Source organism: Lepeophtheirus salmonis, chromosome 1 (assembly GCF_016086655.4).
Source record: "Lepeophtheirus salmonis chromosome 1, UVic_Lsal_1.4, whole genome shotgun sequence".
NCBI classification, from domain to species: Eukaryota; Metazoa; Arthropoda; class Copepoda; order Siphonostomatoida; family Caligidae; genus Lepeophtheirus; species Lepeophtheirus salmonis.
This window is the reverse complement of record NC_052131.2, coordinates 11,434,221-11,462,214: the sequence shown is the minus strand read 5'-3', so window position 1 is coordinate 11,462,214 and position 27,994 is coordinate 11,434,221. Positions and strand designations below refer to the sequence as shown.

At 29.6% G+C, this 27,994-nt stretch overlaps 1 protein-coding gene and 1 long non-coding RNA gene across 6 annotated transcripts in view; one reads left to right on the top strand and one right to left on the bottom strand.

Moving 5' to 3' along the window:
• LOC121116852 (uncharacterized) overlaps positions 1–27,994 on the bottom strand; it is an 88,294-nt gene that overhangs the window by 46,905 nt on the left and 13,395 nt on the right. Inside the window, exon 3 of the mRNA XM_040711155.2 lies at positions 1,704–1,916. Within this exon, the coding sequence (XP_040567089.1) occupies positions 1,704–1,916 (213 nt within the window). The remainder of the gene's footprint in view (positions 1–1,703; positions 1,917–27,994) is intronic.
• Positions 590–15,786, top strand: LOC139905220 (uncharacterized). 5 transcript variants are annotated; one of them, XR_011779827.1, is made up of 6 exons: positions 590–708; positions 982–1,216; positions 14,638–14,727; positions 14,808–15,108; positions 15,176–15,212; positions 15,320–15,786. It is a non-coding gene; the product is annotated as an uncharacterized lncRNA (long non-coding RNA). The 5 variants fall into 5 exon arrangements; XR_011779828.1 differs by having other exon boundaries at positions 15,285–15,786; XR_011779825.1 differs by lacking the exon at positions 15,320–15,786 and having other exon boundaries at positions 14,808–14,950; positions 15,008–15,108; positions 15,176–15,315.

Here is a 27,994-nt window from a genome sequence, read left to right as displayed (position 1 = left end):
CAAAGGTAACCTGATATAAGGCCACTACCTTTTTAAATGCTTATAAATATATGCAAACTGATAAAAATGCATCACCAGTAATATGGGGGGGATAAAAAGGCATTAGCTAAATTATGTAGGATAAACGTTGCATAAAGCCTAAAAACACAATTTGAGTATAATTACAATTCCCTTGGTTTATTTTTTATCACACACATAATTTCAAGAGTAATTATCCAGACCTCTTATTTTTATTCCTTGTTGTTAGTTTAATCGATTAATTAAAGTGCTAGGAACAATAGAATACTAATGTAGAAGGGTAAGTTGTAGAAAAAAACGCGCTTGAAATTCTTATTTTTTCAAGAAAAAAAACATAAAAATTTACGAGTATTATTCTTTATAAGGCCACAAAATATAGACATAATAATATGTAAAAAAGATTGTTTAAAGCTACCTAACATGCCAGTCAGCACACTAACAGACACTTTGTATGTACATAGCAGTGATCTAATAAATTAGATTCTCATTAAAATGAAGTCATAGGCGATAATATGTATATCCAAAAACATAGATAAATCATGTTTTTTCTTATATTTAAGAGATCTCATAAAATACATTCAACATTTGATAGCAAAGCCAATCAGTTATATTTTATAGTCATATCCCATTTCATTATCATGAATGATTCAATAATACAAGTCAACAAATTTTTGCCTTTGGACTGAAAAGGTGTGTTTTAGATTGTTTTTACCTCGAAAAATATACAAAATAACATTTAATGGCCAAAGTTTCTCTTTTTGTGGTACACAATGAGCACTATTTTATATACAATCAATGAGCCTTGATAGTAATGATTAATACTGGCTCATATTTTTAGATAAAAGTAGTTTTTTTTTTAAATTAGGATAATTTATATAACTTTTCGGTTCTCGGTGCCGGAACAGAACAATTTAGAGCTGAGGAAAATAATATTTATATTACTAATCTCTGTTCAATTCTTAGGTTCCACTGTCAAATTGGTTCTTGTCCAAGATCAACAAATTGACTAGACTTGTAGTTGTCTTTTATGACTCACGACTCGTCTTGGAAACTTCATTCCGTCGCACGCGTTGATAAGATTTTTTTCAAGACGGTTATAACCATTTTTTGGTCAAAATCCAGAATATCCCAACTATGTAGAACCAAAACCGATTATACTAAATACCCGAGACACATCACCACGAAAAGTTTTTTCCAAGTAACAAATCTTAAATAACTATTAGAATATAATATTTCTTAATGTACACTTTTATATATTATAAATTTGTGTTTCTTAACTTAACGCTAAATTATAATTTTTGTACATTTATAAAAATTAAAAAATTGTTTAAACTTTCCAAGAAAATGTCAATTTTTATGTAAAATTACAAGACATTTTCTCTGATTGAGAAAAAGATAAAGAAATAAATAAAATATTTTCTGAATCTGGAAATATGTACCTACAAACTATATTTATATCTTCTTTTTTTTTTTAGGTCTCTTAAAGCGAAAAATAACACTAAATCATGTAAAAATTGCAAAAAATATTTTGCAAACAAATACTCATTTTGGCCACAAAACCAAAAAATGTAGATTAAAAAGGTATTTCATGATTCTTGTGGTAAAAGCTATCAGTAACACATCATTTTAATCAAAAGGCGAAAAAAAATTAGTAGACTAGTTCTTGGATTATTTGTCTCTCCTACCTGTAAGATTTAGACACCTTCGCAAATACAGGAACTGTAGATGTGGAGCATTTCGAACCACGTTATCAAGTCCAGTGTCTGTGAGACGTGTGCAATCCGAGAGATCCAGATACCTTAAATAAAGTGTTTGACTTGAGGGAACGCCAATTAAAGCAGCTGTTGAGCGAGGGGGTCCAAGTGATTTGATGTTAACAGTGGATATGAGAGAGGAGCCTAAAAAAGAGTCAAGAAGAATCTGTTATTTTAATTATGATTATATATAAATGATATTTATGATCAAAGTGCATAGCAAACATGTGGGAGCAAACTATATAAATTACAAATCCGCTAATTGGTAGAGGGCCTTTTGAGACACAAATATCTACATTTGAAGAGTTGTAAGATATAAAATATGATAAAAATTAAAAAAATAAAGTATTATATATATGTATGTGGTACATTTCGTAAAATATCTTGAACCAAATCTTTGTACACATATTTAAGTAACTATCATTTAAAATAATTATTATTATTCCCTATTATTGTAATAATACACATTTCATTTTCAAGATCAAAGTTCCTCAATGTTATAAATTTAATGTTGTTTCATATATTATAGAGCGTTTTACATAGCGTAATATTCTGGAAGTCGGCATCTTGGAAGCCATTACCTTACTAACATGTACAAATTTACACTGTATTTATTATTAGCGGTCGATTTTTTTTACTTTTTTCCACCTTATCTGTGTTCTGAACGTTGATAAGTTGAACTGAAGCAATCTATTGTTGAGCTATGAGTAATTCCCCACAAGTATGTTGTTACCTCACTAACACAAAAAATACTATGTATTTCTTATCAGCTGTAGATATTTCTGCATTTTTTCCTTTAACTAGCATTCTAAAAGTCGACTAGTTGAGTAATAATCAGTTCCTGTAAAGCACCTTAAAATGATCTCCTACACCAAATGAATTTTTTTTTTTTTTTTTTTTTTTTTTTTTTGAGGAAAGTTTGGATATGAAAAGAATATGACATAAATATTGAATAATAATTTCATAGTTGAAAAGAATTACTCAATTGATTAGAGAACCTTTTTCTGTTTCATTTTTTGGAGGATAGGTTGAGAGATCTAATAACAAACGACGTGCTATGTTGCTACAAAAATGTATTTAATATTTAGGCCTAAAAAAATTGTTTCTATTTTTATAACTACATTACTACACCTCTAGCATGGCGTGGCTTTATTAAATTATTAAGTATTCTGTGATGTCATTGAAAACTCATTTATATGTTTCATTAAAAAAACAACGTTTAAAGGTCCTATATGTACACAAAATGTCAACACAAAAGCAAGATGGCATAATTTTTATTGATTACAATAGTATTTTTGGACAACTTATCATCAGTTCCTGTAAATAAATTACTCTACTTAATCATTTGAAGGGGTGGCAAATTGTAATTAAAGTAGCAAAAATGTATCGTTATAAAGAAATAATTATGAATTGATACATTTTATTTAAAAGGAAATAAATCTAATGTCAATAATCTTAGATATCTCAACACATCCTAGACGAATACATAGCCTATAATTGACCAATTGGACCTATTAAGGTATATATGAAGTAAAAATATATATTAGACATTTAAACTTTTCTTGATTTGTGTTCGAGATTGTTTTTCAAATAAAGTTCTCCAAAATTACGTCATCTACCGTTAGAAAATAACATTATCCTAATTCCATCTCAGAGAAGAAGAAAAAAACTATTTAAGGGAATATTTTTCTTATATATTTAAATGTCCATGTAGACTTTGTTGTTGCTTTACAAATCAAAGCATATACATGTTGGTAAGATTTTTTTTTGTGTTTTCAACAAAAAAAAACCTGAATAAAGGCTAAAAATCAATGCATCAACCTTTATCCCCTCACAAGATAGATAAGCCCATCTATTTTCTTTCTTTAAAAAATATATTTCTTGATGGATTATACATTGTTTAAAAGATTTTCCTATAGAGACTCAAAGTAAAACTAATCAGACTAACCAATCTTTATTTTTATTATTATTATTCGTCAGTAATTTTGTTAGTCAGTGGCACCTACGTAACATGGTGCTGCATAAATATGACGACACAAACAAGAAGTCCATTGTTTCTCATGATCATTTTTAGAAAAAAAAATACGTAATATCGATAAGACACAAATTAAATTCACTCAAATGCATTTTTTTAAAGGTTTTTTTAGTTGAAAAAATGTATATTAGGGTGGCTCTCGTTTGTAGTTGAAAAATACATAAATAAATTTTCTCACCCTCTCAATCAGTTCACTTAGTAATAATATATTTTTGTGCCCAAAATTGTAACATTTGAGGGACATTCAGAAGTGCCCGCCTTTGGCTCTCAAACTTATGTCAGAAATTGTAAATTTATTTGCATTTGCATATGTTTTTATTTTTAAACAAAAATGAAAAATAGAATATTCTAGAATGGCACTCGGTAAAGCGCCAAAAAACTCCCCTTAAAATTTAATTGAGTTATGTATCTCAATTTTTTCCAAAGCTATGGTCAATTATACATTTTCTACGTTTTGTTTTACTTTCACCTTTGAACTAGATCTATCAAAATTGAATTGCCTCTTCCTGTGGCCATATATAATCTTCGCACCAAGTGTGATCATAATCGATCCGTAACTTTTTTCTGTTTTTCTGCTGACTAACGAAAAACAAAGGACTATAAACTAAACTTCTCTTCAATTTCGTTTGCGGAGGTAATTAATGTTCTACGACTACTGAGAAGTTAAAAAGTGCACCAAATAATTGTTCTTATTTTAGATAATGTACTTTGTAATACAAGCAATATTAAATAATCTAATTGATTATGTTAAAAAGGATTGAATATTGATATAAAATGTACTCATCCTTACAGACACAGTTAGTATTGTAACTTCATGCTATTATTAAAAATTTGGGATAATTTAATTTTGCAACTAATTTTTCAACATAAGGATGAACAATAAGAAGCCAGGGCCACCATTAAATATTAATTAAAGTCAAAAATATTTTGCACAGTGAAGTTATATTATGAAGGAAACAAAATGAAAGAGTAAAATGAGAAAAAGTGATTTCTAAGGGCCACTATAATATATATGCAGCAACTGTCAATCGATAAATAATATGAATAGATTTGTAAAAATGATGATAACGGTATCATAAGACCGAAGCATAAAATATGAAGAAAGTTTGTCTAATTGAACATAATACATATATATATAATTATAACGAGCTTAAAATCCTCGTCAATATGCTCGTAATTAATGAAATACTAAACGGTGTACGGTAACTTCGTATAAAACATATTCGTGTAAGGATAATTCGTATAAAACATTTCCATATAAGGACATTTCGTATAATAACAATTTCGTATAAAACGATTTTGTATAAATTTATGAGGAAACATTAATAGGCTTTATGAATTATCATTTTGTACCCCGAATGTTGGGGTATTTTCGGGTACCGGCGATAATTAAGTAACTACTAAGAGGTCATCACAAACCCTTAATTGTACACCGAATATAAGGGGGTGCTTTCGGGTACTGCCAGGTCCCAAAGCGGGATGCAACGTACCACCAAAACTTTAGAAAACAATTAAAAGCCCTTCACGACCTCCCAATTTTACCCCGAATCTTTGGCGGTGTTTTTTAGTTCTTATTGGCTGAAAATTATAATCTTCTATATGTTCGGGGTTTATTTGGGGATGGTGGGGTGCTCTTAGTATGTTCTTCAAGTATCGGCTATGGGTTGCATCCTGTTTTGGAACCTATCGGTACCTGAAAACACCCCCAACATTCGGGGTACAATTGGGGCCGGTGTTATACAAGGATCTTGGTCGTATTGCCGGTACTCCAAAACACGCCCAATATTCGGAGTATAAAATGACAATTCATAAAGTATATGAACCGTTTTCTCATAAATTTATACGAAATGGTTTTACCCAAAATTGTTTTTATACGAAATGTCCTTATAGGAAAATGTTTAATACGAATTGTCCTTATACGAATATGTTTTATACGAAGTTACCTTTATCCTATATAACAGGGTTGCCAAATCTTTTTCCTTGTGAGCTGTTGCTTTGTTTACTTCTTAACAGGCCCTGCACACTACTTAGCGAAGATGACAATGAGTGTTTTTTGGGGTTTTTGCTCCTATAAGTGGGATGACTAAATGTCCTTATTTCCCAGGAAATGTCCTCATTTTATATTTATATATTTAAATTAGCTAGAGTATAGCTTTAAACAATTTAATGATGAATATTCTTATAGCTGGGAATAATTGGCTGACTACCAACCCATTTTGAATATTTGGGCACTTATTTGTGGTTTTAGCCATAATGAATTAAAATTGAATTAGTACACTTTAAGTTGTATACAATTTATGATAAATAGTCCCATTGTTGTGAAAAATTGTTTGACTAATCACTCATTTTGGTCCTTTTTACTTACTTTTTTTAGGAAAGGTTAAGAGAAACAATGCAAATAATATTGTTTTACATTTTTTCAGCGTAATGAACGTTGATTGACTAAACTTAAATTATACTTTGTTAGGCTTCAAACAACTACATGTAGAATAGCCCACAATTTAAAAAAATTTGGCTGACTACCAACTCATTTCATGTCTTTTTTTTCTATTTCGGATTACAAGAATGGATCCAATAAAAATCATATTTGCCTCTTATAAGTATACTAAATACTGATTGGTTTATAACTGAGTCAATTTTAGGCTTTGTCTTCAAATTTGTAGGATGAGTTTAGATAACCAAGAATTTAGCTGTAGTTTAAAATCTTTATTTAATTTAAGAATATTAATTTGGCCCCAATATGCTCTTTCAAAATAAAATCAATTAATAGTTCAATATTTCTTGTTAAACAATGAAAAATGAATTAAATGGGAATAGTTTGATAGAATTGAATTACAACCAACAGATTTTGGGTGTTTTTTTTTTCTTGATGGGGGAAAAATTCAAAGATGTAATTAAAATCATATTTTGACCAGCTGTCAAATCTTCAGGAATGTAAAACATTGCTTTAATGATACGTGTATCTTTATGAGTCATTTCTACAAAAAAAAATGTAATGATATTATGAAGGCATATATGTATAAAGCAAAGTGACCAAATGATAACGGCTCATAATATGTAAAGTACCAGGTGTGGACAAAGTTAATATATTATTATTATTTGTGCAAAACCTAAGTGTTAAACCCTCTTTTGAAAATGTCGTTTGATGGATAAGATTGAAATTATTTTTGGTCTGTCAACAAAAAAGGAAGCTACAATGATTTTTTTTTTTTTTTCAAAATAGAGTGTTGAATGCTTTTCTAAATTACGACGAATTATCACCAATTTCTATCAACAAATTATTCTACTTAACCCTTTGGCAGTGCCATAAATTCCACTTAAAGTAGCCAAAATTTATTTATTTTATTTTGAAAGGGAATATCGGAGCCAACTTAAGTTTCTTAAATTAAAGAAAGATTTTAAACTACAGCTAAAATTCTTGGGTATCTGCACAACGCCAAAAAAAAGCCTGAGAGACCTCAAACTTTGCCAAAGTCCCCTACAGAAAACGTCTTAGTACAAGGGAAGAAAAATATAAACAGAAAAACGGGACAGTATAATGGAGTGGTTCCTAAACTTTATATATCCTGAGCACATTTATAATATAACAAATACTTGCTGACACACTGTATACAAAATATGACTAATACTGTATAGATATAGAATTAAGTATTTGATCCCTTGCTGATTTTGTAAGTTGGGCAGTGAATAAAGATTTTCTATGGGATTGAGTCTGAATACTAGCTAGTCCACTCAATGACCTTAATGCACTTCCTCCCAAGTCACTCCTTTGTTGCGTTCGCCGTATTTTCGGAATCCTTGTCGTGTAGGAAGACCCATCCACGACCCATTTGAAGCGTATTACTCTGACGGAAGGATGCTCTCGACAAAGATTTCCCGGGATATGGCCTCGTCGATCATCCTTTCGATAAGACGAAGTCGTAGTTCACCCTAAGCAGAGAAACTCCCACAGAACATAATGTTTCCACCCCCATGCTTAACGAAGGGGATGGGTTTCCTGGGGTTATACACAGCATTTTTCTTTCAACAAATACTTTTTTTTGTTTATATAATGTCTCTCACTATTAAAATAAGCTTACCATTAAAATTGTAGCATTTTATTTTCTTTGTCAGTGGGCAAAATTACAAAATCGGCAAGGGATCATATACTCATTTTCTCCCCTCTATATATTCTTATAGAATTGATGTTTCAGGAATGTTACAGAGCGCACCTGAAAAAGCTATGGGACATACAGTTAGAAAACCACTGGTATAATCTATGTATGTATAATGATTAATATTGTGAAGGGAATAACAAACTTATAAGTCAATATATGTTTGTTTTTGGTCTTATGATTAAATAAACAAATAGGTGAGTTTGTATAAGGTACCGCCAAAAACACTTTTCTCCCCAAATGATATTTCTTCAATGCAAAAAAAAATAATGATAAGAATAAAATATAAGATACAAATATAATTTTAATCAAATATATGCAAATTGCAAAAACAAACAAAAACACAAAGAATAGCAAAAAAAAAAATAGAAAATTCATTATGTTAGGGTACAGGGAGACTTCAAAAAAACGTACTTATAATCCAAAATGGCGTCATCAATGCCCCCAAACTTGATTGTTGATCAATATGAGCCTTTAAACAATAAGGAGAGTTATTATACATCTGAGATGGGAATATTTTATTTGTTTTAAATGTCGACAATTGAAATTAGATAAATTGTTCATTTCTAAGAAAATTGTTCAAAACAAAGGATTTTTGATTAATATTTATATAAAGATTTTTGAACTTTTGGTAAAAAATTGGTTTTGTATACTGAAAGTAACTAATTTTATGTGTGTTTTATTGAGAAATGCATTCATTTTTTTAAATAAACATTATAAAGTATAGTCAGTTAGTTACATTCAGTTTACAAAACCAATTTTTAGTTTGTGACGCTAGAATGCCTTAAGTACGAAAATTAAGACATTAGTTTCTGTTTAATTATCTGTTTATCATATAATTACAATTATATACATTAAGTTTTTAAGCCCAAGAACTGCTAAAATCAAGGATTCCAAATATCTTGTGTCAAATATAGTTTATATGACGTCATAGAGTTAAAGTAATGAGAAATAGAGTATAAAACGACGTAGCTAAATGGACAACGAGCTCGGGAGAACTTATTCTCTTGAACTCGATGTGTGTAGGTTCGATACTCAGTCATTCCTAGAAAAAGAAATATAATTAATGTACATATATGGACTTCAAAGACTATTCCTAGGTCAGATGAAGTAATTGTAATACTATAATGTCTACTTATAACATACTTAATCAGTGCAACTCCATCTGACCAATGAAAGGAACATTTAAAAAAATAAATATTTTGAATATTCTGGATAAAACGTGCATTCAAATCTGAAATAAGGGTAAAGTAATCACAAAAAAAAAGCATGGAGTTACTAGGAAAAAAATATAAAATATTTAATTATGCAAACACTTATGTACGTGTCTGAGAAGCTTGCTTCAAATGGCACCGTCCACTTTTGTTTTTTAATAGATTAAATATAACCTAAAATATGGAAACATTTGACCCCTAGGTATGGGATATAAATGGTACAAGATGCTTATTTTGATTCCAATTATGTACATTTTTTTTAATAGTGCCGTTTTCATGTCAAAAATAAGATGAGGTATTCAAAAATTTATAGTCTTTTTAATTGCCTCCCTTCAGAAAATAATGGATAATCGTACTAAACTCGAATGAATGTATTCGATCCTATTACCGGTTTGAACAAAACTACTTTATTCGGTCTTCACTGATATTTACCTTCACGTATATTAATAATTATGAATTTATTGTACTGGCTAATAAAATTAGTATTGATGTATTTGAGCTGTGGGTCCACAAAATAAATTAAGAGTATTGTGAATACAACAATAATTTTCAGAAGTAATTGTATCCGTTGTAAGTAGTTTTATGTCGATCCTTATTTAAGGACTGATAACTGCAGTCCATTACAGTTTTGTCTCGGTATGGTATAGCTCAGTCCTCCATATGATCAAAGTTAAATTCAAGGTTAAGGAATTGTTGCTTTTTGGGGACTTAAACAACCAAATTTGAAAGCAATGAAAACCCTTTTTTCATTAACAATAAGAAAAGTAGTGATTGGATGTCAAAATGAAACCAACAATAAACAGACTTAAAGCTTCATGTCTATTAAAATTGTATCCCTCTATTACCTAGTTTTGTTTTATATCTTAGCCTAAGATGTAGTGTTGTGCTGATCCTTATTCAGGACTGAAGACAGTAGTCCAGTCAGGTCAGTCTATGTCCAATACAATTCAGTCCCGCACATCAATCTTAAAACTGACAAATTTCCGTCCCTGATGACGTCACTCAACTTTATTTCCTATTTTTGTATTGAAATCGACTACTGACAGTCCAAAGGACTGATCCCAAGGACTGATGGGATCAGCCCTAAGACTGGACTAGACACAACTGAATAAACAAGGACTGAGACAACGGTACGAAAATGTACTAAAAATATGTTAATACATCGTTATATTATCTTATTTCCGTATAAAACTTAACCATTAAAATAGGAAGTATTAGGTGTTTTTCTCAAATTATCCTAATTTTCTTGTCCCTAATCGATAAAACAAATTTGTAAAATTCTACCCATTCTTAGTATATATTACTTTGATTGAATTCAAATGTCAGTGTTTATCATTTATCACGCACATATTAAGTCTTTTTTATTTTTTTACTCTTAAAGCCATTTGATGAAGTTTCATGAATATTTATTAGAAATTTGCCCATTTTAAGTAGTAAAAATATCAACATGGAGCCCCCAAAATAGTGATTCCCTTAATTATGATGCAATTAATGACGTGAGTGATAATAATGCTGCATCATTATTATCATTCAATTATTTCTCTATGACACTAACTACCTAACCAGAACTATAATTCTTTCAAAAATCAAAAACTTTCGGTGATATTTTGAAATAAGGAAAAATATCGACTCTAAAACGTAGACATTCAACACTCATACATGGGCCCATACTATTTAAGATAACACTATGATGAGTACGTCATGTCTGACTCATGCCTCCCGGTGGTTCTTGCTTTTTCGTTGAGAGTAGATATTGCCAACATTAGGTCTTATCAAGATTCAATTCCACATTATCTAAAAGAAGGAAGGGATAAGAAGACAATTAAGGAGACTTGCTTTAATTGAGCTCCTTAATGAAAGGATCTCCCTTTTAAAGAGCTATTTTTGGGTATACGTTTATATATGTAGAGAAAGGGGGGAGATTCATTCATTAGGGTGGAGCTCTATGAGAAGAGATATCGTTATAAATGTATGTACAAACATACATTAATGTATTAATCTGCGGAAAAAAAAACACCGTATCTTTATTAATGGGTTTTAACAAATTCACCTTCAAGAAAAAGATATCTACGGACTACTTCTGCTTTTAACACATTTGTTGGTTTGTTGTCGTTGTTGTATAGAAAATCACCGTTACACAGTTACCAATAAAGCTAGTTTAACTTTAATTGACTTTTGTAAGGAACTTTTCCATATTTAGGGCTAATATACAAAGCCTGAAAGGATGTTCCCAAGATGACTCTAAGCAGCTAAGATAAAACCTTACTCTGTTTGAGTTTCTTTAGAAGTTTGAAACTGGATTAACCCATCAATATTATTTTTTATGCTAACCCATTAATTTAATTGAGTAGTTTGTCATGAAAAAAAACAGTAATAGGGGAAGGGGAGAGCGAAACATATGATTTATTGAATTAAAACCCTTGTTGATATCAGCTGCCTATTATATAATGTTAGCGGGAGAAAATGAATTATAGCTAAAATAGGGGTACATTCTACATTGAAAATAGGATTAGTGCAGGGAAAATATTGTAATTATATATAAATTCATAAATATTTATTTTATTATGTGTTTTTGTTTTTTTACAGCCAAGATAGAGGAGAATCTTATTTCAGAGGGAGATGATTACACTACAACGACCCATTAAATAATCAACTAAAATAAAGAAAGAGCACATGCAACAACCGTTTTTCCTTTTCTAATTTTTTGGTAGTTTGTAATTCTTTCCTTACAAACTACTTAACTCTACACATTAATCTAGAAGAGTACAATTTCTTGCCACACATTATAACTACTTTTTGCCATCAAAATGAAAAATAATTGAAAAAAAATGTTTTTACAAGTTTATGAACATTCTCTTGAGTGTGTAAATCCATTGAAATTATCGTATTATGATTCTTATAGCCTCAGAAACACGTTTCATTGGAAGGGAGAAACGATGATAAAAACCTTTAATTAAAACTGTAAGTTATGTATATTTAACAAATACATCTTTTTCTGAGCAAGTTTGTTTTTCTGTTGATTCGTCATATTGTGTTGTGATTTGGTAAAACTTTTATTTTAAATTAGACTGACTGGATGGTAAGAAATCCCTGCCGGTGTATATTTACAATACATTTGGAAAAAGTGAAAAAAAATATATATAATACTTTTATTTATATCAAAATAAAGAATGTTAAAATGTTCATGAGTCAAAATTACTTCAAGAGAATTGTCGTCATAAATGGACTAATGTTAATCATTTATGTTTTATTAACAACTCCATTGACCGTATATTGTCATAATCTCCGTTGATGAATTTATACCGTGAGTACTGTATAGCTCGACTTTCAAATGATCACCTAATATGTACTTGTACGTATATGAACTCAAACAAAAATGATTTAATATTTATAATCACCCTGTTTGTTTTGCATTGCATAGATAACTTTTTATTTTCAATAATTTACTATTAAGTTAGCAAATAGAAAGAAAGAAAAAAGATATGCATGGTCGCAAAATGATTGAACACAAAAACAACTCCATTTCAAGAAATGTATGTATTCGCAATTAAATATTATATACCTAATATAATGTCTCCATTGGCGTTCCAAGAATAAATTCAAAGGTAGAAAACAACAAAACAAAATACTGGAGTGTCTTCTTCCAATATCACTTTACTCATTATATATGTATATAGATATTTCTCTCAGAATCCCGGGATCCAGTTTTGCCGGGAAATGCCGAATTTAATTACTCAATCATATAAGTTTCATTTAATTACATATAACCAACCAAAAATGAGCTTGTTCCTCACTAACTATTTGTTTGTTTTTTTCGATCGGATTTCAGAATTCAAAATAACTGGACCTGCGATTTCAGTTAAAGCACCGCTCTTACTATTACTGATAAGGATGAAAATAAAGAATATTAAAATTGAGAATTTATATACCTAGTACAAATTTTGATGAATTGGTCTTCGTTTCTCCCCATGATTTATAGTTGTAGGTAGGACCAGCTTAAAATATTCTTCAATTTCACAGTATTTATTATTTAATAACGTAACGGGAATGCTATATCCGGATCTCGTAATTACCTCCGCAGCGAAGTTGAACAGAGATTATGTTTTTGCCTCTTATTGTGTCTTAGTTAGTCACCAGGATTTCGGGAAAAGTTACAAATTGATTTTGATCAAACTTGTTACGAAGATTATATATGGTTTGAGTAAGAGGCCATTAAATTGTGAGAGTTCACGATAACACAAAAGGTACAAAATGCCTAATCGACCATAATTTTGAAACAAATAAAGATACACAAATCAATTTCATTTTGGACAAAGGTTTTGCGCTCAATCGAGTGGTCATTCTTGTTTTAAAATGTATTTCCCTGGATCCCACTGAAAGAGAACTGCCCATTAAATGAAAAACCCTTATATCTTCTACCCATGTATTTAGAATGAATAAGCCCCATAGTATGGATTCTCTCCAGAGATCCCGTTTTACCGTTTAATATACGTCTGCACATCGGCACCAATTTGAACAACACTACTATCCATGTATTTAGAATGAGTAAGGAAACATAGGTATATAATATCCATAATTACTTTTTCAATTGCCCTCAAGAATGTCAACAATGCCTTGACTAGGAAAAAAAAAATACTATATAATATATGAAACAAGCTCATTCGAGTTTATTAGTTTTGTGTGTGTGTGTGTGTGCGTAAATACTAAGGCATTTATTTGAAGATAGGTAGATAAAAACCAGACAACGAAAGAAAGAGAGAGAAGGAAAAAAAAGAGTCCAATATAAACAAACGTTTAAGCCTTTCATTCAAATATTTCAAGAATGCTGTGAATTTATTTTGGTTATTTCGTTGGTTTTTCTACGGACTTAAACGAAGGGAAAAATAAAGGATCAGAGAGTCTATGTGACGTAATTATGTATGTTCTGTTCAAATGTTACCTTATAGAACATTTTCACTGACGTCTGACTCTGAGGGCTCATAGTTGATATTTCTACTATTAAAATAAATCCTTTATGAAACTTTTTCAAATGGCTTTAAAAATAAATAAAAAAGACTTAACGTCCGCATTTAATAACACTTAAACTGTCATATTTGAAATTAATCAAACTAAATATACGCAAAAATTCGTAAAAATGGCTATATTTGTACAATATATGTATATATTTGATCGATTTGGGACGAGAAATGGAGAATACTTAGACAAAAATATCTTAGTCTTTCCATTAAAATAGTTAATTCATTGTCTACATACACTATGGAAATAAGATTGTTTAACGATATTAGGAAAAATAAAGGATAAATGACTCAATATTATTTAATTAATAGTTTTTCAGTATGAGAACAAAATTTAGATTTCATTTCATCACACATTTATGTCCCAATTTTTCACAACTTTTCATCTCTTTTTTTTTAAAAAGAAAGGTTCAGAGATTTAATATAGAATGTTATTCCAATTAATAGGACGAATTGATGAAGGTTACATCGTTGGTTGTTAATTAGTCATTCATACCACCCCTAGCGGACAAAAAATGGAACCTTAACGAAGAAAATGTATGCAGAAACTTATCATGTTTATGTGGTTTCATTATTTTTTATAGCTATGGCCTAATATAATCTGACTTTTTCGTTAGGCACTCTCTATCTCTTAAAAATGATTAGGACCTAATGTTGTCATAAATAACAATTAATTTAAACCTACACAAATACAAATTTAGAAGGAAATGGTATGCATTTCTATGGACTTCAACTTGGGCGTTGTTACGTCTTTAAGTATGTATGTACACATATTTTTCATGATCTCCTAAGAGAATCCTTAGTAACTTTGGAGTAGTTCTTTGAACACTTTGTGGGTGTGAAAGTAAATCATCACAAAAATATAATGGTGGAAAACGGGCTGTATGGACAACACACTTCACTCCTTATCTATTGTAGGTAGGTATTCATTAAATACATATGTATCATTTAATGAGTTACAAATTATGGTAGATATGAATTATAGGTATACAGTAACTTTGTCGTAGAAATTAGAATTCAACGTAAGTAAAGTGCTCCTCAAAATAAATTTACATAAAATAGAAATGACGTTAACTAACTAATCGACAATTTAGAAAGAAAATATTTAGCATTAATTTCCTTTAACAAGGGCCATGATAGGAAATTATTCAAATTGGCCTCCGTTAGTGGCAAAGGTCTACTCCACACAGTCACAGAAGGCATTATAGGCAAAATCAACTTCTGCGTGGTCAAAAACAGCTGCTACAATGGTGATAGAGCGTTTCCAGGCACGCAAAACTATAGAGGCTGTTCCTAGAGTCTTGGGTCTCCAATCTTTTCCTTAAGATAATAATCACAAGGATTTCGATCCGGGGAGTTTGGGAACCTAGTCTGAAATCAACAAAAATGTAACACATGGTGAGGGTAATTTTATGTCGAATCTTGATGAATGGAACTTATTATTGATACTGTGGATAGCCTTGGAACTTGATATTGAAGACCGTCACGCAGTTGCATTTAAGGAGACCAACAATATCCAAGGACTCGTAACTCACATGGAATGAGTTGAGAATTGTGTCTCTTTTGCCAGGTTGCATTGTTATTGTTTGCACTTTGCCGCCCAAAAAAGAGATAGTCACGTAATCTCATACATATTATTTACACATTAATTACTTGTAATCAGTGATTAAACTTAGTATAAAATTAATTTGAACTCCACTGTATAAAATATTTTAAACAGTAATATACTCGTATAAAGGTAGTTTCAGATGCCAATTGAAGACGTCCATTAGATCCATAAATAATATACTGTGCACTAGCGTCATGTTTTTGGAAAAAAAAATCCTGAATTAACACATTCTTCACTATCTAAGCAAAAATTCATAATCGCAATGTTTAAGAGCTCCAAGACCATTTTTGGTATGGTACTTACTGGTCAAATAACAATGAAAAAAGGACATTTGTAGTCAAAATTGGCTATTTTTAGAGAGGACTTTTACTCTTCTAGAATACCTAATATTTTACAAGTATGATCTTTTGGATTGTCTCAATAATGAAATGGATAAATCCAGTTTAAAAAACAAAAAAATATCCATCAGAATTACTTTAAAAACGGGACCCTCTCGTCTACATATTAAAATAGAACAAATAAATCATTCTACCAGAAATAAGTAAGGTTGAAAGGAGTACCTTTTGTGAACAAGGTGTCCAAATTATTTCCACGTTCAAGTACCTACAAAGGAATAACTGTGTATTCATCATAATTTAAGTACATTCATTTGCATTTAAACATGAGGTATTAAAAAATATAACTGACCTAGGGCTCATTCCACGGCAAAACATCCTTGGGGGTTGACCACATACCTCAGAATTAACTCATTTTTTCATAGAATGAGTTACATTATTATTTTTAAAAAAATTAAGAGATATGTACAAAGTTAGAAAAATTGGACCACATATTTCCTCAAAAATAAGATAACTGAAATTAAACTACGCTTTCACTTAAACATCAATGTCCCTCAATTTTTATTCAATAATGTTCCAAATTCGTTTATATGTTAATTATAATATATTAACTAATTATTTTTATATTTTTTTGCATGTAATATGATTTACTGCAGAGTTATTATCACTTAAAAATACCTGACACTAATTTCCAAGACAAATTTTTAAGACGTAGATATATATACGTGTTTATATTTTGTGAAATGAATAAAAATGACTTGTTTAATATTATGTAATAATAAATTATTGCAAAAAAACACAAACATGAATTTTATCATTTTTAAACAAATTATTTGCACAAAAAATATATTACAGTTATATATATATTTATGACTTTGGAGCAAAAATTGGAAATAAATGAAGCAATTATTTTACAAACTATATGAAATGAAAGACGAATTTAATTGGTATGAAAAAGCTTATGAAGACGTTCAATGAAATTTTTAACCCGTGTTTTCAATGCATTTTATAACATTTTATAGAAGATTTTTTTTTTGAAGTCGACTTCCCTCTGTTTTTAACTTTTAGGTATACACACATCAATTTATGTAGAAACTAACCACATGTTGATGGTTGAAAGTTGGTAAAAAATATCAAATATATTTTGTTTAAATTGTAATTTGATGACCCACTTATTGTGTAAATTTGCATAGGTTATTTTCTTACGAAATCACAACTTTTTCGATCCAGCCGTAATCGAAATTCGAAAAAAGTTGAAAAAAACCGCCTTAATGTAGATATATATGATGATTTAAAAAATATTGGACATTTCTTACTTTCTAGATTTTGGTTCAAGATTGTTTGGGTGTTAACTTATCACATATGCTTAGAAAATAATTCGCAATCTAAATTACCAAATATGTAGTAGATATATTCATTCAATCTCCTTACATCGTTATTATAATCATTTAAATAAAATAACAAGATTACAAATAACATATAACCCAAATGTTGTTACTCAAGTAATGAGCATTGTTGCCTCAACTCCAAAAAATATAAACATTATGATTGTATGTAACTAATTTATTTATATTATAGGTAACACATATATACATTTTTAAAGGCAGTCAATGAGGTAAACTTTAAAAAAATAATGATAATATAACAAATTTATGTATTTGCTGATTCTTATAAATAAGCGTATAAACCTATTAATAGAAGATGTTTACTCATGAAGAACAAATACGTACAAACATATGTACATATTAGTGTTAAGACTCGGTCCAGAACCTTTTTTTTTGGTCCGGTCTGAAATGATTCTATAAAAACCGATCTAGACCGAAATTATAATCTTAGAACAAAAATGTATTTCTAAAAAGAAAATGACATGGTACCGGATCAAGTCCAATTTTTTTTTTTTTTTTTTTTTTTTTTTTTACACAGATAATTTTTCAACGAGAATTATGTTGGACCGAATCAAAGCTATAAACCAAATTAGTGAAACAAAGACCATATGATGAATATTTGCTGAGGCAGAGTTTGAAATTTATACTAGGATGGGAGGAGCTCAATTTATCATTCTTAGTAAATAAAATATACATGTTCATCACGTCGATATCTTTATTGTATCACACAACAATTCCTCTGAAAAGAAACAGAAAAAATGCCCAAAATCACTTGGTAGTCAGCCAATTGTTCCAAACTATATAATTATTTTCCAAAAGTTGAAGGGAATTGTTCACAACTTAAAAAGAACACATTGTAACTCAACCAATCCACTTTCAGAACACTAATTGGGAGAAAAGAAACTGATACATTTACAATTGACAACAAAATGTAATGTGTATTTTTGTCTTTGTAAGATAACACTGAGTCATATAATAAATTTTCAGTTTCATGAAGGCCTCCCCCCCCCCCTTCCGCCACTGCAAACTCTGCACATGAATATTGATGCTAAATAGTTGTCTTAGCGAAACTTTTTTGGCCCACTAGGGAGTGTTTAAAATATTTGAATAGTACTCATTAACAAACTTCGAAATTTCCATGAAATCCCCCTTTTAACTGAATTAACAAGGGGAATTCTGCTACAAGAAGAAAAAATTCCATACGTTATGAGAGAAAATGATTGAGTGACGTCATCTGTGGAATTATAAAAAGTGACATCTTGCATAGAAAAAATATATAAGTACAACCAAAAATCTACTCATGCTAACAGTCGCGTTTTTCATCGATATTTTAAGGCCTTAGACCGACTTTATTAAAATTCTTACGATTTCAGACCGATCCAGGATTTTCAGGCCGACACCTAACACCAAAAATTAGGTACATACTTTACTTTAAAAAGGTTGTAAAGGAGGAGAAGCATGTCTGCTGCATATAGGTACATCTGTAGGCATATATAGAGAAAAAAACAAGTTATAACAGACATATAAGTATTTGACAACAAGGGTTATGCTTTAAGACTTTATATTAGTCGTCGAAATAGCAGTAAGGAAGAGTGATTAATTGCAAAACAAAAAAATAATACAGTCCATCAAATACCAAAGAGTTATAGCAATCAATTCCATATGAAGGAATTTGAGCAACAGGGGTGCCTCAATATAAATAGTTACATAAATAAAACAACACATTCTAAAGAAAGGGCGTGATAAATCCAACAAAGAAATATTCACCATATGTAGACAAAGGTCAATTTATATATAATGGTGTGTCGTTCAAGATTGTACAATTTGAAATTTGCATACACAAATGGTGCAAATTACAGCCAAAAACATGAGATAAACAATTATTTCAAAAGGAAATGTGATGTACTTGTGATAAGGATAATAAAATATTAATGAAAGATCAATATATTGCAGGTATCATTTTTGACCGGTCAAATCTGGACTAACCTGTTTTAAGCCTGTCACCCAACTAACCTCCCCTATCGAGTTTTCAAGCATAGACTAATTAAAAAATCGGAAACGTGGTTCAATTGGTCACCTGTATTATCCGGATTTTTAAGTGTTCCCTAGCCTGACCACTTATTCCAGGTTTTCCTGTATTTCAATGAAAATTATAATTGATAAGTGGTCTTTGGTACTTAATAAAGTTCAAATGTGTTCTAATAAATACATTATAAATAAGGGATTTTAGTAAATTTAATAGATCTAATTAATATGACTATTAAATGGTATTAAAATGAAAACTGTACTATTTACGAATTCGGACTAAATAGAGTTGTGGCTTATACAAAAATATAATAGTGATTCGGAAAACGAAACACTTTGATAGTGAGTGCCCGTTTTCAATTATGATTCAGAAAAGTCATTTGAGGGATCAGTTGTATGTTGTAGTGTTGTCAAGATAATAATATTTTTGTAGTTGTTCTGTTAACAAAATTGTTGTCGATATTTCGATTTTTTTTTTTTTTTACTAAAAAAACATATATGTAACAAAACTAGTCAATTTTACATGAACCATTCAGTTCTTTGTGATTGAGACTTGTATTGTGTTCAAAACACCTTATCTAAGACCAATAATTGTGAAAATGAGATCAAGACAAGAAAAATTATCTTATTTTTGTTTTTAAGAAAATACAATTTTTATATAATTCTTTTGGTCTCTGTCAATAAAGCGAGACCAAGGCATTGAAAGATCAAGACCAATCTCTAAGAAAGCCACACCACACCCAAAGACACTTCAATAAATGTTCTTCAATGCTAGTAACTTAATTCTGAAAAAGCATATTTGCTTTGAGTTATGAATTACGAATACTATTTCCAAAGGGATGTTGATCGTAATGCAAGGTTTCCCTAAAAATAATTAAATGAAGAACAAACTTTGTAACTAACAAAACACACAATAAATTCATCTGTAACAAAAATTATCACATATTTCACCCTTTATAAAAAAAATATATGTGTACATTAGGGTGATCATGGTGCCCACACAATTGACATATTTTGATGAATTTGACCTTCTTTGGACAATCTATATCTTCATCCTAATGTACACATTTGTACATTATTTTTGCATGTTGAAGTAGCACTATACAACCCCTTGGATCAAGCATGCAAAGTCACCGGAAATTAATGATATGCCATGTACATAAATAGACAAATATGTAAATAGGTTTATCTTTTGACAAGGAGTATTTTTATTTTATTTTTTGATAAAGTAGTAGTCGACGAAGATAACCTTGAAGATATCGATCAACAGTAGTTGATTGTATACATATTAATATTTGAATATCTTAAGAAAATAAAATATTTGATATCATCTTGTTAAACATGCGGATGATTTGGTAAATAAATAAATATCATGTATAGAGTAACATGGATTAAACCATCTTTGTTAGACATTAAAAAATGAATAAAAATTGAATGTAAATTGGTTCATTAAAACGAGGTTGGGTTTAAGACACGCAACAAACCTATAGATAACATTGAAGTACTGATAATCTAAAAATGAATCAGAAAGTATTAAATAATATATATATTTTAGCAAAACGCAGAAAAATTGATTTGTATGTATATTTCACAGCGTCAAACACAAAAATTTGCAATCTATTTTATCGTCAACTGTCGATTATTTTACTTATTTTTCTCTAATCAGTTTTCTGAACATAGATTGGTTGATCAATTCCATATTTGGTAAGATTTTGCTAACTAACAAACAATTTGAGATCTTTTTTCAGTTTATTTTTGTAGAAAGGTTATGAGATCCAATAAGGTAACGATGTATGTGAAGTACTGATCTCACTTTAATACAAGAAATAGAGTAAAAAGTATAAATTTGTAAAAAAGAATGGCATCATTTAAACTTCCCAGTTATTTTTGCATTATAATATTGTAATCCCAAAATTTGTATTTCTACAAAAATAGACCCTTAAGATCTATATATTATTTATTTTTCCCATACATCTGCCTTATATTTAAAGCTAAATTGCACATTAGGGCGTGCATCAACATTGTAATAAATGGGTTCAAAGTAAATACACACACACGTTTATTATTGTGTCATTGTACTATTTAAAATGCAATCCAAAAGTTGAGCTGAATTTGGTATTTATATATTTTTTATAGAGTAAAAAAAACAAAAAAAATATTTGCATTGTATATGTACTTAATACTTGACTTAAAATCGACTCCTTCCCTACGAATAAATTACCTTATACTGTTCTATGGACATGTTTGGTGTCCGATTCAATTTAGAAGAGTCCTTATGATTTAGAAAGGGAATTGACGGCACCCCAAAAAATTTGAGATCAATACATCCCCCGTAAATATAAAAATCGGTTTTCTGCTTTCTTCGATTATGTTTGAAATTTTGTAAATGTTTGTTCCTCATAAATTTTTTTGAAAAAGATTTAGAAGATTAAAAAAATTGTAGCCATAAAGTTGTGAAATAATTATTTTGTCAAGAATATAGTCATAAAAAAAGCATGTCCTTTCCAATAAGTCCTTGACAAACCTAAAATATATGCATTCGCAAACAATAATATAAATTAATCTGGAAATTATGTGTACTAATTTTCATTATCCTCATCAAGGAATTTAGAAAGTTCATTTTACACGTTGTTTACGAAATATCTGACTTAGCTTCTTCTTCTCCTAATTACCTCTATTAAATTAGACCGCCTTGAAAGTAATTTCATAATACATATGTAACAAAAATTTTGTCTATAATTAAGAGTAGAAGCATTCAAAAAAATATATATAATGTTTATTTACTTTCATTATTTAGTAGGAAGAAATTTTCGCTTAATGAGATAAAATTAAGGATAATTAAAATAGAAAGATAATGATTAATAGGCATTTTGAGTCCGTTTGAAGAAGAAGTCAGTTTAATAGGTAGGTAACTTACATCTTTAGTTTGTTCTAATAGCACATAGTAATTTAAATTGCATTTCCCCATCTTTCCACCACCAAAAGAAAAAAAAGGTCCAAAATTACTTAGGAATTTCCGTTGATGTAGTGTTGTTTCATAAATAAGGGTTTAACACAATGTATACCAAATCTCCCAACCTTTCCTCCATCAAAAAGAGAAATTAAAAATACCTAAACTTAACTAGGAATTGGCCATTTATGGAATATTGTGTCGGTCTTTATTAAAGACTACGGTCCAGTCCAGTTTAGTCCGGGCAAGTACAGTCCTGCTTTGTAGTCCTTAATAAAAGGTAATATTGTTTCCTCATGACGTCTTTAAAAATTTTCATCCTTTTGAATTAATATGATTCATTTGTATTTCAGAAACGGTCTTAAAGTGGACTGGGCCGAAGAAATTCGGACCAACACAGCACTACATTTATGTCCTTTTCTTCAACTGTTGGACTATTCTATTCTATTAGAGGTGGGGGAAAAGCCCTTATACTGCACAATTAAGAAAAAAAGTGGATACTGACAGTTGGGATTATATGATCGAACCTATGAAACACTTTTTCATAAGTAACTAACCAAACAATCAAAACACGCAATACATGCACACATAGTAAACTATTGTTTTATATTTTGTATTCATTTCTAATACAATCAAAACCAATTCAAATAACTAACTAAGTACTACCATTTGCAAAATATGATTCGTTTTTTATGATTAATACCATACATACATTAGCATGTCACTCCTTAAAAAAATAATTTATTGATAGACTTACATTAGAATTAATAAAACAAAGAAATATATACTTTGGGGAATAAAACATACAATTACAATATTATAAAACATGATGCTATTATAAAGTCTTTAATAACATGACTTTAGTTTTTTATCTAACAGGAAATGGATTTGCATTAATTACCCAAGATTGATCTTACAACCAAAATAAAGAGTTTTGTTACATGCACAACAACGACAATTGATCTCCTTTTAGTTACTTGTTATTGTATATCAAAGATTCGAATAATTCGAAGTCACTATTTAATTACAGAGCAATAAAAATGATCTAATTTATGTTCATTACACTTTCAAAATAAGAAGAAAAATGTTTAAAAATCAACAGTTTATCTGTTAATAAATTTGAAAAAAAAAAAAAAAATCAGCAAGACTTGTTCTATAAAAAGAGTGTAATAAAAATTAAAACTTGAAAGGTTTTTGGATGGTAGATATTAGTGATAAGTTTCGGTCCCAGACAGATTTTGTTTGTTTTTTTGGTTACATCTTAAGTGATTTTTTCTAGATCAATTTGGACCAATATTTCTTTCCACATCGCGATCTTAGACTGAAAACCGTAATTGAACCGTTATTTAATTGTAGATCGATTTTTTCAGTACTATATATAGAATTAATTTTTTGGTCTCAATTTATGGACCGACTTTCCTCCCATTCCTGATTTATGAACAAATATGATTTATTTTCTTTGGGACTGACCTATACCGAATGTTCTTTTATACCGGTCCAGACCACACTTCTTTAGAGCAGTGGTTCCCAAACTTTTTTGAGTTCGACCCTTAAAATATATTGCTAGACAATGTTAGACCCCTATACCTTTTATTGAGATATGAATATGAAATTTGGAGTGCATTTTATGCAATAAGATTACTTAAAGGCATATAACACCTATAAAGTTCAACCCCGGGGTAAATAACAGAAGTTATTGGGAAAAAAAAGAACTACAACGACTAAATAATAAAATTTATTGTTTTATAAAATCAGTAATATAGCACCTGGGCTAAAAATTCCCCGATTTAATACATAGATGGGGCGATTTTTTTTAAATTCACATCACTTTCAGTAAGTATCAACTTTTTAAAGACAGCTGTCAAAATTTCATGACAATCTGTAAGGTTACTTTCTTATTTCCACAAACATTGATCAAAAACAATTAAATTTTTTTAATTTTACACACCTTTCACGTATAGCCGAGATCTGTATTTATTTTTTATAGAAGTTAATGTGGAAAAGATCTTCTCACATAAATAAGATGAAACAAATAGTATAAGTAAATCTAAAGCTGATTTAGCCAGCAGTGGGTACTCAACCATAACAGAAATCCCAAATTTGTTAAGTGTTTTAGAATCAAACTCTGTCTTTAGTGTTTTCTAACATGAATTTTGATAAGTACATCTTCCATATCAGACGACAGATGATTAGCTATGGTGGTAAAATGATAGTAGCCAGTTACGTTTTTGTGGAGCACAATCTTCTGGTAAATACTTTTTAAAATGATGCAGAAGAGACTTATAAAAAGTATGTTCATTCATAATTTTTTTAAAGTTTTTATTTCACTTAAAGTAATGTCAACTGAAATTATATTCTTCATTTATAGAAATCATCTTGCGACCCCTTTGTTGTCTCCTGCTACCCCGAGGGGATTGCAATCCCCACTTTGGGGACCAATGTTTTAGAGGACTAAATTAGTCCACTAAAAATCGTAAAACGATTTTTACTTTATTTTGTATCTTGTAACCTTTCCTTCAAAAAAAAAAAAAAGGTCCAAAATCAGTTGGTATTAAGCCAATTTATCCCAACAATGAAATTATTATTACATAACATCCCAGCTTACTAAAATATATTTGACAAGATCGAATTTGTATTCAACCACTTAACGTTTAGGATACTGATCAGGGGAAAAGAAACATAATCCTGGACAGATGGCAATAAAATACAGTGTGAATTTTTGTATAAAGGTGAGTCTTGTTGAGGCTTGAAGATAATATTATGTCAACACGCCATTTATTTCTAAGAACTTGACATAATATTATCTTCAAGCCTCAACAGCTCTCCCTTTCAAAATGAAGAGGTAAATGTGATTTAACATGAGGATTTTAGTCATTTTAGTGCGTCCAAAATTGAATGTATCAAATTATTTTTACTCCTACCAAAAAAAAGTTTGTAAATTACAAAACCTCTTCATTTTGAAAAGGATATTTGTTGAGGCTTGAAGATTTTAAAATGCTATTTTTTTAAAACAATTGTGGTAACCCACGTTTAGTGAGGTAATACCGTGCAAACTGATTTGTTTCAAGTTCTGTCTGGATGGGTCTTGTAGTAAAATTTAGTTGACACAAAAAACTCGTTCTTAAATTTAAAAAAAAAAATAATAATGACGTTTCTGAAAAGAAATTGTATTAAAAAGTTAAATTTTAGAAACTACAAAAATATAATTTTTATGCTTGACTTTTTCATAAGAAAAATACATAATATCATTAATACTTGGATGAACACAGTCCCACCATTTTAATTTTTGGTACAAGGTTTCAAGTCTACAAAAAATCTTTTAAGACCGTACCAGAAAAAAATGGTCCCGGCCCGAATCTCAGGACTGGTAGACTCATAGACAGGTAATTTATTTGTATTCATTTATTTTGATTTGAATTACCGCTCAAAAGAATACATTTTCTTTTTCTATTTTGAGGTATTCACAAAGTGCTACAAAATATTGTTATTACTGAAGATTCATTAAAATATTTGTATTTTTACTCTGTGTCTAGATATATAATTAAGGAGATCATCAATATATGTATAATTAAACCAAATATATGGACAGCCAATGAAAAATTGAGTCTAATTCAAATTAGACATTTAAAAACATTAGAGATTCAATTGATTTTTTTTGTTTTAATTGAGTTGTTATTTTTTGAGTGTATGCCAATTAAAACTTTTTGGATATAAATTGAGCCATTTCTAAATAGCTACTGTGTTTGGAAATTCATATATTTTTTATTGATACAGATACGCCCCTATCAGAGTGGCCGAAGGAGTTGTCTTGAACTATAGATGATAATATTACCATTGAATTATTGCTTGCTTCTTAATTTTGTGGATTAAATTGAGTCTCTGGAAGACAATGGACAAAACTAGGTCACGTCACAGATTATAAAGTATGTAAAATTGATAATTAATTTATCTTATTGGATCTTAATTGTTATGAATAGTTCAAAATATCAATAATAAATGTTCAGTATCTGCAATTCTACGTTAACCTCTTTTACAAACAAAATTATTGTATTTATTCTTCACTAATTACGTTGTTACCTTTACTGTATCTCGCAACCTTTCTTCCAAAAATAAACAGGAAAGTAGGCCTAAAAACAATTGGGTTAGTTCTTCCTAACAACTAACAAATCTACATTGTGATTGAAAATGGAGGAGAGAAAATACAATTTTAGTAACTTTCGTGCTTGCAAAATTTGATGTATAATGGCATTTTCACCCTTACAAACAAAACATATTTTAAATCACAAAACTTCTTCATTTTGAAAGGGAGTGTTATTAGGGTTTGGAGCCTATAAAATGCAAAGTTTTATCTATTAGTACATGTACTATGTGTACACACGTAATAGACATGGTAACACAACTTGTTAGCATTCATTAAATGTCATAAATCTTTTTTTTTTTAATGAACCTCTATCATGTCATAAAGTTGCATTATACAGAAGGTGTTATAAAATTGATCCACAAAAAAAATCAATGTGCAGTAATTGTTATAAGAAAAATAAGGCTCTGCATTGTCCAATTTTCATAAATATAATTTTTATTTTCTACTTATTAATAGTATTATATGCATGAATTAAGAAGGTATTGTTGGCTTACATACTTGTAGACAATGAATTTAGGGGAATCATTCAAGGAGCGGCAGCTAACAAATTGATTTTAATACTAATATTATTAAATGAACATTCGTAAAATAGTTATTCTCTGTTATCGGCAATCATATAAATATATAACTTAGACAAATGACCTATTAAAAAGTCTTTTTTATTTAAAAGTTTTTAATTAGGCATTGAAATTGAGTGCAAAATGAGCACCATCATACTTGCCTTTCATTTATGAGCATATAAGCGCATGAACGAGAAAAAAAAGAACTATTAGTAGAGTTTTATAAAGTATAACGTAGAACCCATACGGGATTTTTTTTAGTTGAAACTTAAACTTTTCTTTTAAAGCTCTTATAATTATTATTTACGTTTTGAGAAGGGAAAATCTAAGTATTAAGTAATAACTAGTGCATCTGATCATGAAAGATAGAGAGTAATAATTTTAATAAATAAAAATGAAGTTTTAGTAGCAATTAATAGTTAAAATGTATGATGCTCTAATTGATCCTCGAATGAATTGAAAGAATTATGTTGTATTGAGTTAACCATTTTATAATCAAGTCTTCCTTTCTAATTTTAAAAAGATAAAAAAAATTATATCGATTCCCTATGGTACAAAAACGAATCATGGGTCGGTTGCAATTTCCATTCTGGCGTTTCATGAATTAAAACAAACACTATTTTTGGGAAAACAAAACATGGACACCTCAACTATATAATAATTATCAAAAAGGTGGGTGACCATAGCCCCCTAACCCCCTCTGTTGCAAAGCCCTGTATTACGTGGAAATTTTAATAAACTCAAACCCGACTAAAATTAAAAGTTTGATACATTGCCCTAACACGAATTCCACTTGACA